This window comes from Erpetoichthys calabaricus, chromosome 3 (genome assembly GCF_900747795.2).
Source record: "Erpetoichthys calabaricus chromosome 3, fErpCal1.3, whole genome shotgun sequence".
NCBI classification, from domain to species: Eukaryota; Metazoa; Chordata; class Cladistia; order Polypteriformes; family Polypteridae; genus Erpetoichthys; species Erpetoichthys calabaricus.
In genome coordinates this window covers 49,415,333-49,430,744 of record NC_041396.2, presented here as the reverse complement: position 1 = coordinate 49,430,744, position 15,412 = coordinate 49,415,333, and the positions used below count along the sequence as shown (strand labels likewise).

The following is a 15,412-nucleotide window of genomic DNA, read 5'->3' as shown; positions in this document are numbered from 1 at the left end:
TCGCTCAGATTCTTTGATCTCTTTAAGTAGGTCCGTTTACCTTCCTTTCCCAAGCTGTAAACCAGTTTAGCAATTCCTTGTCCCAGGTGCGCATCCATTTGCAGGTTATAAAGTAATCAATACAGCTGAGACATCCTAGCCTTTTCCTGGGCTTCTGCTTGTTTACACAGGTACAATTCAGGAAAAGAAGATGATTCGATGTTAACTGTCCTTGTAACATTAAGTTAATTTTTATTTGTGTGGGCAAAAAATAAAATATATAAAATTTAAAATCCATGACACTACACAACTGGTTAATGGACATATGAATTATGCAACACAAGTAACATGAGAAAATTTCTTTTTCCATGGACATCTTTCAAATCATTTGGTGTTGTGCAGCACAGATCGTCATTAGGCTCCATTATAACCTAAACTTTTCTCTCATTTTGCATGAAAACTTGAGATTAAAAATTTTCACCAATCACTACAGACTTCATGAGATAAGTAACATATTAAAAATAGCATTTCTGGGTGGAGTACTCCTTTAATCAGACCTGGCATCTTCATACAAACAAATTAATCCAAAATTGGAGGCTATAATTAAGTGCCAATGGCAGAGTCTGCTGTCTTCTTTCTCCTCAAGTTAACAAGTGTGGAACCTGGCCCGGACACAGACAGACGGACATCGTTTTAAAGTCACCCAACACACATTTATTTACACTATTTACAAGTATGATGAAGCACACAACCCAGTGCCGCAGCACCAATCACCCCAGTCCAAGCCCTCAATACAACAATGCCTTCACTTTCAGGACCACCTCCACTCCTCTCCTTCGACTTCCGTCCTCTTCCACCCGACTCCAGCCAACGTATGAAGGGAGGCGGCCCCTTTTATACACACCCGGATGTGCTCCAGGTGCTTCCCAGCAATCTTCCACCGGCACTCCCCAGTATGGTGGAAGTGCGGCTGCATCCACAGAAGCACTCTGGGTGTCCCTGCTCCTCTTCTCCCCAGCACTTCCGGGTGTGGCGGAAGTGCTGAGGCCCAGGGCTCCCAAGGCATCGGGGCACCCCCTGGCGGTGACCCTAGATCCCCATAGTAACTAGGGTGGTGGCCCCCACGTAGTCTTAGGTGGGCGTAAGCCCTCTTCCGGTCCTCCGGGGCATCCCGGCCAGGTCGCCCCCCCAGCCACCTGCGACACAAGGTTAGGGACTCTCTTGGCAAATTATGCCTTCTTCTCAGATTCTGGACAGAGTTTTTGTCATGTGTGGTGCTGTAACTAAACTGCTACTCATTTGGGCAGGGCTCCTTAGTGATCTCTAGAGTCAGTTGACTGGAAAAGGAGGCCCATCGACTTGGCAGTGAACTTGATGGGACAGTTCTATTGACCTTACTTAAAGTGGCTTGCACTTGTGCCCTAAAGAAATCAGTCTTTAAGTCATTTGCCCTTTCCCCTAAGGATTTCTCTGTGCTCTTAGGCCTAGTGTCCCGAGGAGACGGGGCAAACTGTGTCAGCTTACATGACTGCTATCTCCGCTCTAAATGGTTTTCTCTTTTCCACTGATTTGACTGCTGTATGTGGATAGAAAATGCAATTGATTTTCCATCAGTATTAAATGTGATCTCGATCTGTTTGTGAATGTGGTATGTGTGATCCATAGTCCATGCATTTACACTCTGTTGTTTAATGTGGTCAAGTGCCATTCGAACATCATGTTAAAGAAGGTGTAAACAGATGTACTTTGTTTTACCTACAAGTTCTTACATGTGCCCGCACTGCCACTCTTACTCAGCTTTATGCGCTGACATAATTTTTTCACTCAGTTGTGATTTTGGTCCCATGGCTGCTGGTAGCTTTCATAAACTGCTGCAATGTCCAAAAAATGAAAAGCTGATAAAAAAAAAGAAGACAGTTTCAAGATAGACACGAGTCAGAATATGCAGTTGTGATCAGCACAGGTACCCATGTATCTTGTTTGTAAAGAAAATGTGATGGTGGTTATTTTTTTATATATTCTGGCCTGCATTAGGTATATAAAATAATACTCTGGCCCTCAGAAAAACTGAGTGTGACACCCTGTGCTAGATTAACAAACAAGACAGAAGCCCTATGTTTTATTTATGGATATGTCAAAATTATAAAACATCTAATAAATTCTGCTGACATAAAATATATTCCTTATTTGGTGACACACCCTCCTTAAACGTTTTTGTTTGCACAAGGGTGTGACTCTAAGTGCAGTAACTTACAATGATTGGATACATAAGTACAGAAAGGGCAAAGCTCTCTGGAATTGCATCTGCAGTATATTGGACTTCCTACTCCTTTTCCACAAATCACCAATTGACCCCATGTTCTAGAAGCCCACCTACATATATGTAATTGGGCTATACACTCACATAATAAGAAACATCCATCTCTGGCATTTCTAGCCCTTTTTGATTATTATTTAGGACTGAAACCCCTGTGCAGAAAATACTCAATAAATAAAAAGAGAGTCTTAATCCAGCATTATTTATGAGCTCCAAAATGTCCTTTATTTACACCAACTGGTGGAGTCCCACACACTCTTGTTGATGACGCATGTCAGACTGAAGAAATCTAACAGAAAACTTCCTTTAATCATCTAGGTTCATTGAAATACTTCATAGTCATTATATGTAAAACATACCAATCAGCATACAGATAAATGGTAAAGTCCAGAAACACACCTCTGCTATTAAGTATTACATAAAGTCCCAAACTAGTTAAACAAATTAAGAACGGTGGCGAAATAAGACTTCTTATGTGTAAACTGTTATCAGAGAACAAAATATAAACTTAAATGTTATATATGACCTCATTTTCTAATTTGAATGAGCTGGTACAAATGTCAGGATGTCCTAGTTAAACAGGCAAGCAGTTTCAAGAACATTTTTCTCTTACACCCCAATTAATGAGTTATTCTTCTACTTCTGTACTTTTGCGCCTAAGGTGATACAGTAAAAATAAGAAGATAGCATTCAGCCTACCCAACTCATTTAATAAGGTGTAACCTATAAAGACAAATTAAGGAACTTAAAAAGGTTTGAATGCTTGGTCAGTCATAGTCAAGCTGGACAACATCTGATCGGCTAACATAAGAGAGGATGTTATTAGTGAGAGTGCTGGCTCTCTGTTTGGTGTGGTATTGCTTATCATTATGGAGCCTTCAAGATGTTCCCTAAATGAGATAGATAGATAGATAGATAGATAGATAGATAGATAGATAGATAGATAGATAGATAGATAGATAGATAGATAGATAGATAGATAGATAGATACTTTATTAATCCCAATGGGAAATTCATATTCTCCAGCAGCAGCATACTGATACAATAAATAATATTAAATTAAAGAATGATAATAATGCAGGTGAAAAACAGACAAAATGTGCAAGTCTGACAAAGGTAATAGGTAAGTTGATTAATATCTCATATTTTTGTGAAGACAGCCAAGGTCTCCACATTACCTTATGAATGTTTTTGTCTGTGATTTCTTTCTCCCAGTATCCTTAGGTGTGTGATTTGAAATTTAACTGAAATAATTAGACTGGATATGATATATTGTTGACCATCTTAAAGGCCTAGATTAGATCCACGCACAGTCAGTTGTCTGTATTCAGACCTTGGGAGCTGAATTCCCATAGCCTGTCAGAGTAAGGCACGCTCTTTAATTAGTGATACATTTGGCTTTAGAGCTACTCTGCCATTTTCATATCATGGTGATCAGAACTTCATGGCATACCCAGGCTAGCACAGACTAGAATTTCAACATAATGTTCCTTGACTTAAACTGAACTTTTTTATATTTAAAATGTTTCATTCACCTTTTCAGCTACTTCTAAACATTGCTTTAAAGATAAGAATATTGTGCCAATGTGAACCCCCAAATCCTTTTAGAATAAACCTAGTGAGAAAGGTTTTTTTTTTCCTTCATCTTTGAAATCCTCGTTTAATTTTAAATGGTAAACTATGCAGGCTGTACAGTCTAATGCAGGGGTGTCGAACTCCAGGCCTGGAGGGCCGCAGTCGCTGCAGGTTTTCATTCTAACCCTTTTCCTACTAGTGACTAGGTTTCAATGCTAATTTAACTCCTTTTCCCTTCATTTTAATAGCCCTGTTTTTAAGGTTTCTGCCTTATGAATTGATTCTTTTCTTTATTATGAAAGTCAAACAGAAATGAAATGTGAAACAAGCAGAGATGACCAGCTAAGTTCGAGCTTCAAACTCCAACTAATTTCACTCCAACCAGTTTCTTAATGAGAAGCCAATTCTTGCTGTTAATTAAACTCGTTATTTAATTCCACAGCTTGTTGCTGCTCTCATTCTGCCACGGCAGACATTTCCAAGCTGTTGATTTTCTGTTTTTTTTCTATGAACACCGTAAAATGTTTTGGTGACCAGAGAGATCAACCTTACTGAGACCTTCACCTTTCTTTATTGTCACATATTGTGTGATGGGCACAGGTGAGCTTGTCATGAGGTGGCTTGTTTTGTGTCTTATTATTGTTTGGTTGCTAATTGTGAAAAGAGAAACAACTAAGGGGCCTGAGTCAAGTTAATTAAAACGAAGGCAAAATAAGTTAATTAGCAGCAAAAATCGGTCGCTAATTAAGAAAATGGTTAGAATGAAAACCTGCAGCTACTACGGCCCTCCAGGACTGAAGTTTGGCACCCATGATCTAATGCTTTGGTTTGGCTCCTGATATTTAAAATTAACTTTGAAACCAACCACCCTGACTTGAACTATATGTAATTGTCATCTATCATTCTTATTCAGTTTATGCTTGACATACAGTGAAGAAAACATATTATGAAAAGGGCTGGTAGTTTAAAGTCTTCTCATTTGTTTGTTGTATCAGAGTAAAAAAGCAGTATTGAAACTGAAGTGAGGTGTATCCTAGCAGTGAAATTATAAAAGAGGCTGTGATGACCTGCATGTGTGACTGACAGTGACGAGAACATTAACTCCATTTGTTTTACTGCTGCTTTCTACAATTTCTGTATTGAATACACTTCAATACAATGAGAATAACTGTATGATCATTTATATTGTGAATTTATTCCTCTTGATTTGTCCATCTTTTGTGAAACCTGTCTTGAAAATAAATGTGAAAACCCATTCAAAATGACCTCAATGATGTATCAATTATATTTCATGGAGTAACACTGAAACCAGAAAGCATTTCATTTTTGTAATCAGTTCCAGTGGCTGCTGCTTTCCTGATGCTCATTTTATGTTCTTCTACCCGCAGCCTGAATACAAAGTAGCAGATCCAATCTGTACCTTCCTGTTCTCTGTCTTTGTCCTGGGAACCACCTTTACCATTCTGCGAGATGTCTTCAGAATACTAATGGAAGGTAGATTTAAGAATATTAGAGACCTATGTCTCCGTAAAATAGAATATCTGTCTGCAATTCTGTCATTCATTTTAAAAGTATTTTTAAATTATGTTTATGAATGGTGTACCTGTATTGAAATTCATTTAAACTTGCAGTTCTAGACACTTGGAGAGAATTTGCCACATACAATTGCTGATGTTTTTATCTGAACTGTCAACTTGTTGTAACTTTTACCTCAAAACGTACAGTACATTTGTGTAGTATATCAGCTATGTTAAAATTTAGTAAAGGATTGGACAGTTGGTGTAAAAAAAACAAACAAACACACAAACTCCAGATTTCCATAATACCAGTCAACCCTGTGAGATGCTTTTGGATCGTAGGACAGCATCGAAATAAACTAATAAAGTCATCAGAAATAGATCTTCCGTGCAGAGTTACCTTTGTGTTTCAAGAGGTCTGATGTAGAAATGCCAACTCCAGCTCTGCCCCACCAGTAATAGCTTCACCATGATCAAACTCACATATCTAAATGCTTTGATGTAAATTACATTTTTGTTGGTTATGCAAATGCTGACTGCAACACTTATTTCCTTCAGGCTTTATTGTACAGTATGCAAATAACTTTCAAATGAACTGTTTGTAATATAAAAAGGTGCTCTTGTTATTCAGAATAATCAGCTCCTTAGCAATGCCTGAATGCCATGTGACTTCCTCTCTTTGACATTTACATTCACTTCTAAAAATGTATTCATCATACAGTGCATCCGGAAAGTATTCACAGCGCATCACTTTTTCCACCTTTTGTTATGTTTCAGCCTTATTCCAAAATGGATTAAATTCATTTTTTTTCTCAGAATTCTGCACACAACACCCCATAATGACAACGTGAAAAAAGTTTACTTGAGGTTTTTGCAAATTTATTAAAAATAAAAAAACTGAGAAATCAGCCTTTGCTCAATACTTTGTCGATGCACCTTTGGCAGCAATTACAGCCTCAAGTCTTGTTGAATATGATGCCACAAGCTTGGCACATCTATCCTTGGCCAGTTTCGCCCATTCCTCTTTGCAGCACCTCTCAAGCTCCATCAGGTTGGATGGGAAGCGTCGGTGCACAGCCATTTTAAGATCTCTCCAGAGATGTTCAATCGGATTCAAGTCTGGGCTCTGGCTGGGCCACTCAAAGACATTCACAGAGTTGTCCTGAAGCCACTCCTTTGATATCTTGGCTGTGTGCTTAGGGTTGTTGTCCTGCTGAAAGATGAACCGTCGCCCCAGTCTGAGGTCAAGAGCGCTCTGGAGCAGGTTTTCATCCAGGATGTCTCTGTACATTGCTGCAGTCATCTTTCCCTTTATCCTGACTAGTCTCCCAGTTTCTGCCGCTGAAAAACATCCCCACAGCATGATGCTGCCACCGCCATGCTTCACTGTAGGGATGGTGCCAGGTTTCCCCCAAATGTGACGCCTGGCATTCACACCAAAGTGTTCAATCTTTGTCTCATCAGACCAGAGAATTTTCTTTCTCATGGTCTGAGAGTCCTTCAGGTGCCTTTTGGCAAACTCCAGGCGGGCTGCCATGTGCCTTTTACTAAGGAGTGGCTTCCGTCTGGCCACTCTACCATACAGGCCTGATTAGTGGATTGCTGCAGAGATGGTTGTCCTTCTGGAAGGTTCTCCTCTCTCCACAGAGGACCTCTGGAGCTCTGACAGAGTGACCATCGGGTTCTTGGTCACCTCCCTGACTAAGGTCCTTCTCCCCTGATCGCTCAGTTTAGATGGCCAGCCAGCTCTAACACTAACATTAGAAGACTAATGCACTGTGATCGGACAAAGTATCTCTTTAAAGCCTGATGTTATGATGTGGAGTCCCAGACTTGATGAAAAGGGTGTGAAGCCTCCAAAATGAGCCCCAAAAGTCAAGTGAGGGCACCCCATACCCTCTACAGAAAAGACCTCACCTACAGCAGCCTGACCTCAATACTTTACTGGTTGTCTTGGACCTACCTGGGCCTAAAAGGGGGTTTTGGCATCAAAAGTTCAAAAAGACTACATCTATCCATTCATTTTCCATCCCGCTGAATCCGAACACAGGGTCACGGGGGTCTGCTGGAGCCAATCCCAGCCAACACAGGGCACAAGGCAGGAACTAATCCCGGGCAGGGTGCCAACCCACCGCAGGACACACACAAACACACCCACACACTAAGCACACACTAGGGCCAATTTAGAATCGTCAGTCCACCTAACCTGCATGTCGTTGGACTGTGGGAGAAAACCGGAGCGCCCAGAGGAACATGCAACCTCCATGCAGGGAGAACCCGGGAAGCGAACCCGGGTCTCCTAACTGCGAGGCAGCAGCGTTGCCGCCACCGTGCCGCCCAAAAAGACTACAAATGTCCCAAAATATATCAAAAATGCCTTACAAGAAAAATAAACTAATAACTATGGCTTGTAGACAAAAATTCTTCACAAAATGTATAATTTGTTTTATTTAAGAAAAAGGAAATACATAATTAGAAAAATAGGGAAAAAAAATTTAAAGAAGGCAAAAGAGGCTAATCTAAATAGGCAACAAAAAGCTAATAAGTTCCAATATGTAATCCAGAAGCAGAATCTAACAACAGAGCAAAAAATCCCCAAAACAGAAAATAAAAAAACAGCAATACTTTAACATAAAATAAAAATAAAGATGAATGTAAATACAGTCATATGAAAAAGTTTGGGAACCCCTCTTAATTCTTTGGATTTTTGTTTATCATTGGCTGAACTTTCAAAGTAGCAACTTCCTTTTAATATATGACATGCCTTATGCAAACCGTAGTATTTCAGCAGTGACATTAAGTTTATTGGATTAACAGAAAATATGCAATATGCATCATAACAAAAATAGACAGGTGCATAAATTTGGGCACCCCAACAGAGATATTACATCAATACTTAGTTGAGTCTCCTTTTGTAAATATAACAGCCTCTAGACGCCTCCTATAGCCTTTGATGAGTGTCTGGATTCTGGGTGGAGGTATTTTTGACCATTCTTCCATACAAAATCTCTCCAGTTCAGTTCAATTTGATGGCTGCCGAGCATGGACAGCCTGCTTCAAATCATCCCATTGATTTTCGATGATATTCAAGTCAGGGGACTGTGATGGCCATTCCAGTACATTGTACTTCTCCCTCTGCATGAATGCCCTTGTAGATTTCGAACTGTGTTTTGGGTCATTGTCTTGTTGGAATATCCAACCCCTGTGTAACTTCAACTTTGTAACTGATGCTTGAACATTATCCTGAAGAATTTGTTAATATTGGGTTGAATACATCCAACCCTCGACTTTAACAAGGGCCACAGTCCCTGAACTAGCCACACAGTCCCACAGCATGATGGAACCTTCACCAAATTTGACAGCAGGTAGCAGGTGTTTTCTTGGAATGCGGTGTTCTTCTTCTGCCAAGCAAAGCGCTTTTTGTTATGACCAGGTAACTAAATTTTTGTCTAATCAGTCCAAAGCACTTTGTTCCAAAATGAATCTGGCTTGTCTAAATGAGCATTTGCATACAACAAGCAACTCTGTTTGTGGCGTGAGTGTAGAATGGGCTTCTTTCTCATCGCCCTGCCATACAGATGTTCTTTGTGCAAATTGCGCTGAATTGTAGAACGATGTACAGATACACCATCTGGAGCAAAATGTTCTTGCAGATCTTTGGAGGTGATCTGTGGGTTGTCTGTAACCATTCTCACAATCCTGCACATATGCTGCTCCTGTATTTTTCTTGGCCTGCCAGACCTGCTGGGTTTAACAGCAACTGTGCCTGTGGCCTTCCATTTCCTGATTACATTCCTTACAGTTGAAACTGACAGTTTAAACCTCTGAGATAGCTTTTTGCGGCCTTCCCCTAAACCATGATACTGAAAATCTTTGTTTTCAGATCTTTTGAGAGTTGCTTTGAGGATCCCATGCTGTCACTCTTCAGAGGAGAGTCAAAGGGAAGCACAACTTGCAATTGACCACCTTAAATACTTTTTCTTATGATTGGACACACCTGCCTATGAAGTTCAAGGCTTAACAAGCTAATCCAACCAATTTGGTGTTGCAAGTAATCAGTATTGAGCAGTTCCATGCATTCAAATCAGCAAAATGTCAAGGGGACCCAAATTTTTGCACAACCAGTTTTTCACATTTGATTTAATTTTATACAACTAAATACTGCTTCACTAAAAAACTTTGTTCGGAAAACAAAGTACTCAGATGTTCCTAGGAAATGAAAGACATACCACTGTTATGTTTTTTTGTTGAAAGTAGAGTAAATTATTATGCAGGCTGAGAGGTGTTCCCAAACTTTTTCATATGACTGTATAGTCAGAGGGAGGTCTGAGAAGCAGTAATGTCAGGGTGCCTCTGCCTCTTGGGGTACCTCCCACAGAACACAAGGAATGGACTCAAACTTTTAAAGTGACAGCTCATTGTTACAAAATCATTGACAAACATAACTGAAATTACATTATATATTAAAAACAATTCAAGAATAGCAAAAATGACAATAAAACCGAAAATCAATATAAGCCAAGGGAAAACCCCTATAATACTCGATATAAGACTGTAGAGTAAGGAATGTCAACATCTTGTTGTTTTCGTTGAAGATTCAGTTTCCATGTGTTTTTATATCACTTGGTCTCATTACTTTCAGACTGGGTGCAATTTCAGTACAGTAAAGACTGAACAATAGGTGCAACCCCACTCTTTTGTTAACAAGAATGTTCTTGAATGCTTAATAAAATAAGTTAATTTTAGAAAGAAGGTGCATGTTCACTGCCATGCTATGTAGTGTACAGCCTTTGCGAATGAGAACTGCTGTATGGATACTGCCGTTTACAACTGCTAAGAGCAATGTTTGTCAACCACTGGGTTGTGAGTTGGTATTGTTTATAATGGTGGTGGGCCACACAGTGGGTTGTAACGGGGTGCTGTACTGATGATTGTGCATGGTGCCCCCCACTCTGAAGATCACGCTGGATTCATCAAGGGGGCCTCCACCCTTGGTGGGTCACAAACACTCCTACATAAAAAGCACTGGTTAAGAGTATTACATTTCAGCTTCCTATACCATTTGTATCACTCTGGAAGAGCACATTTCACAGTCAATTCTCCATGTTGAATCTTTTCAATATATTTTCTTTTTAGGATGATTAACACTTTACTTGCTAAGTATTAAGTTAATAGTGGCATGAAACTGCAAGAGCTAAAGCCCGCCGTTTTCACTGCAACTAACCACTTAGCACTTTCTAGCTTAAATGTTCATGGAAATTTAGTTTAGTTTATTTTCTGAATACCTAATATTTTTGTCTGTTTCACTGACATTGGGTGAACTGGATGGTGCTTAAATTCAAATCTTATTTTTTGGCTGTGACATTCATATAAATACTATACTATAAAAATACTATACTATACTATATTATAAATACTAAACAAACATGACATTTGTCCTTTATGAATGAACTCAAGCTCTCCTTACTGCAGGCCAGGGGAGACTAGGTACAGAGAATAAATGAATGCATCTTCAAAGTAGATTGCACTGCTGCAGCTGAGTTTTCCTGGCATTATATAGTACAGTGGAACGTCGGTTCACGAACGTCTCGGTACACGTACAAATCGGTTTACTACCAAAAAGTTCGCCAAACTGTTGCCTCGGTTCACGACCACACACTCGGTATACGAACAAGCCAGGTTCACTTTCGGTTTGTACGTGTTCAGTCTCTCCCTGTGCATTTCCTGTGCAGCGAGCAAGAGAGAGAGAGTGAGAGAGCGCGACACACACGAGAGAGAGACACACACACACACAGGCAGTGCGAGAGAGACGCGCACACACAGGCAGCACGAGAGAGAGGGGGCTGGACTCATAAGGTAGAGAAGGCAGTTAAAGAATGCACTGGGCTTGATTTTGTTTTCACTTCTGTTTACAGCGATCGGTTCGTAGCATGCATTGTTGCAATGTTACTTTTCTTGGTGGTTTATTAAATTACGGATTTTTTCAAATGTTCATTTTTTTCCCTGTGCTTAAAACTCATTTGAAAAAAAGTGATTTTAGCCAGCAGTTGGTAGCGCTATAGCACGAACTATTGCAGTGTTAGTTTTCTCTGTTGTTCAAGGTTTTCTCAGTGTTATCCAATGTTTTTACATTTAGTTTACTATTACACTGTGCATTCTATGGTATAATTAACTATATTTGTGCTTAAAAACTTAAAAAATATATATATTTACATACAGTTCGTATGGTCTGGAACGGATTAATTGTATTTACATACAATCCTATGGGGGAAATTGCTTCGGTTCATGACCAAATCGGTTTACGACCAGAGTTTTGGAACAAATTATGGTCGTGAACCGAGGTTCCACTGTACTTTAATACTTTCTATTCAAGTTTTACTGTACTTTAATACTTTCTATTCAAGTTTTAAGGATTTACTTCTACACACAAGAACATGAAATTTGTCTTTTCAGCTACTTCTGAAATTGACAAAAATAAAACAAATAGCAATGACAGCATACAAGTTACACAAAATTTACATTACTTGGAAACAATTCCTTGCAAATTACTTCTCAAGGTTGGACATTGGGTTTTTACCTAGACACTTAAACAATACATATTAAAAAGCTGTTTCCGTACCTGTGATATTTCTTATTGAAAAATAAAGTGGCATATTTCAAGGTATTTTTCAAAGCACATCCATGTGGTAAGCGCAAAGTATAAATAAAGTATACACCTGAGCTGTGAATTCCCAGCTGTAGCCAGCAAAAACATATCTAACATAAAATGCAAAGATGTAATGAGCTTATAAGTTACATTATTTTTTAAATGTGAAAAAAATGAAATTGCTAAAAAAAATGATCACCTTACTTGTACATATTTTGTTATAATTTACAGCCATTATAAAAAGGCATACAATGTTTATTGATTAAAATATTACTAGAGAAACAAATTAAAATATTGTATGGCTATGACACAAACTTACCAGATATGACTTACCATCTTTGCTTCGACTAGTCTGGTCTTTTTACTTGATTCCAAAGAGGAATGGCAGTGTTCAGCATTTCCGCTTCACAACAGTTGGACCCTGGTTACATTTTCAGCCAGCACATGTTCTTGGAGAGATGTTTTAGGGGTCACATCTTCTTTGTACAGTTCCAATAAATGCTGTTAAGTTGATTGTCATCTTTGACTTGTCTCTGTGCAACTGCGTGTGTGCTCTCTCCAGCGGACTGTTGTTCCATTCAAACTGCCATTGCGGCAGAGAAAAATTTTTAAATCAAATTGGGTTAAAAAATAATGGATGAATGTATGCCAGTACGAATAGCATAGTACATTGTAGTTAGCAATGTCAGCACTTGTCTGATTCCTAGTCAAGGTGCATTCTGTGTTGAGTTTGCATATTCTGCCTATCGCCATAAAGGTTCCCCCCAAGATTTTAGTTTTTCTCAAACAATTTAAAGACAAGATGTTAGGTAAGCTGTGCATATGAGGGCTTCTACTTTAATACTTCCACCCTGGGAGAGACAGGCATCCTACCAAGTGTTGCTTGCATCCATGCATCTCATGTTTGTGCTGTGACCCTGTGCTGAAACGTGAATTTATAGAATTAATGTATGGAATACTAGAATTAAAAAGTGTTTTTTGCATGTATATCCAGTTGTTAGAAGTTCCTTCTTGTAAGTCATACTGGTGCTGAAAGCCTCATCCATACTGCATCATAAACGCATCAATATAATTACCAGACTGATGCTAGAAGTTAATTTTCTCTATCAGAACTGGGTAGTTTAAACATTAGGATATGATCTATGATTGTTTATTTAAATACCTGTTTTTCCTAATTTCCCCACAGGAGCCCCAAAGGCAATAGAATTTAAATCCGTCAAGGAGGTTTTGTTGTCTTTAAAAGGTGTGAAGGCCGTTCACAGTCTGCATTTGTGGGCTCTGACTCTAAGCCACACTATGTTATCTGTGCACATTGCTATTGGTAAGTATAAGTCAATATATTGCTTTGTACATATTTTTATATTTCACAAAGATTACATATGAACATTCTTAAGTCAGCACAATGCATTGTTAAATAGCATGTTTTCCAATGAACAACCTCAGAGCACTGTACATTTTTGCAAATATAATACAATTATCATTAAAAATGTAATGCAGTGTATACATAAAAATATAGAAATATATTGATAGCATACAAATATTGATACACATTTAAAGTTTTTGTAGCTTTTGGGTTCTTAAGCTTTTCCAAAATAAATAAATTATTAGGTAATGTAATATAAAACAAAACAGGAAAGGATCATGAAGCAGCACCTCAAATAGGTCCATCGGAAAGTGAATAGGAAGGTAAAGTCTGGGAGATTTAAGCCAAATGGCCACTGAGCTCCTCATCATTTGTACAAATGTACATCCGAAAGGCTGAGATCTTGTTTGCTTTTTTATTTTTTAAATAGCTTGGTCTCTCTGTAAAAAAAACCTAGTTAAAAAAACAAAACTTTCTCTATAGGGACAACGATTCTATTATGTTTCATTCAAAGGGTGTTCCCCAGCTTACGTTTTCCAGTTTGGTGTCTTCTTTTTTTTTTAAACATTATTTTTCATATATTTATTATAATTACATATCTTATTAATATTGTTTTTGCTTTACCATTAAGTTTCTATTTATTTTGTAGTGTTCCTTGTGCTTTGGGGATATGAGGAACGGTAATGTTAAAAGTGCTGTCCCTCAGGAGTCTGTAGCTCATTTAAGTTCATTGATCGCATATCAAAGTGAGAACTGATGTTCAGGTTTCTGAATTTTGCTTCTGTTTTGTGGTTTCTGTTTATTGGATTGCGACTTTGGACTTGTTTGCTTTGGGTTGCATTTTAGGCAAACCCTTCTTGCCATTTTAGTGCTTTTTGCAATTATGTAAATAAATATCTTTATTTTTAAAGATTCTGATTTGATTGTGATGCTCCTCTACAGAGGTTTTTACCTAGATGCCCATCTTTTTTAATATATTTTGGTGCATTAAAGAGGCATGTTTCACTTTAAGAGCCAGAACCACTTTAAAGCCAGTGAAGGCCTAAACCTAGCAGTAGAATTTCAGGTCAGGAAGCATGGGGTGAGGCCTACTCTAGGCAGGCTAGGGAATGGCCTGGCCTGGTTTGTGGGTCTTTGAAAGTTGTTACACCCTTTCAGTATTTGGAGTGCACTCAATTCATAACAAAATCTGGATTAAATTGAATTTCATGTTATTGAATTCTATGTGTACTAACTGCATTGGAATGGCAGCAGCTTTGAGTGAAATTGGAGTCGGAAGATCTCACTAAGTCAAAAATTACAAGCCAAGGGTCAGAATCAGAAAGACTAAAAGTTGAGCAAACAGTGCCTGGGATGTGTATCTGTTATATATACTCCTGGCATAGCGAAAAGCAATCAATCATTTGGTTGACATGTCTTTAATTATAACAAAACAAAACCATGCCAGAATTAAATGCAACACATTCATATGCATTACACTTCAATTTAGTTAACACAACATTTATTTATATAGCACATTTTCATACAAAAAGTAGCTCAAAGTGCTTTACATAATGAAGAGAAGAAAAATAAAAGACAAAATAAGAAATTAAAATAAGACAACATTAGTTAACATAGAAAGGAGTAAGGTCCGATGGCCAGGGTGGACAGAAAAAACAAAAAAAAACACATTGGATTGCATTTCATTTTGGAACAAATAATCTTCCACATCAAACTGCCTAGATACTACCAGCAAATGATTCAGACAGTCATGCTGACTGCAGGTTATAGACTTCTCTGGGTCATTCTTCTGAATTTCATAAAATTTCCAACAATGAAGAGTATCCAATCAAAATAAAAAATAAAAATTTCAAATCAGTTAACTAACATTCGTCTTCTTCTTTCAGCTGCTCCCATTAGGGGTTGCCACAGCGGATCACCTCCTTCCATATCTTTCTGTCCTCTGCATCTTGCTCTGTTACCCCCATCACCTGCATGTCCTCTCTCACCACATCCATAAACCTTTGCTTAGGCCT

The 15,412-nt window shown here is 38.5% G+C and overlaps 2 protein-coding genes across 4 annotated transcripts in view; both read left to right on the top strand.

The window, feature by feature from the left end:
• The window catches only part of slc30a2 (solute carrier family 30 member 2), a 293,279-nt gene that overhangs the window by 270,586 nt on the left and 7,281 nt on the right, over nucleotides 1-15,412 (top strand). For all 3 annotated transcript variants that reach the window (XR_007934590.1, XR_007934589.1, XM_028799106.2), the window contains exons 7-8: nucleotides 5,260-5,365; nucleotides 13,221-13,355. Coding sequence is in view for 1 of the 3 variants with exons in the window: in XM_028799106.2 (XP_028654939.1) it covers nucleotides 5,260-5,365; nucleotides 13,221-13,355 (241 nt within the window). In the remaining 2 variants the exon portion in view is untranslated. The remainder of the gene's footprint in view (nucleotides 1-5,259; nucleotides 5,366-13,220; nucleotides 13,356-15,412) is intronic.
• Nucleotides 12,524-15,412, top strand: part of LOC114649283 (uncharacterized) — a 282,139-nt gene continuing 279,250 nt past the window's right edge. Inside the window, exon 1 of the mRNA XM_051925486.1 lies at nucleotides 12,524-12,542. The gene's annotated coding sequence lies outside the window, so the exon portion shown is untranslated. The remainder of the gene's footprint in view (nucleotides 12,543-15,412) is intronic.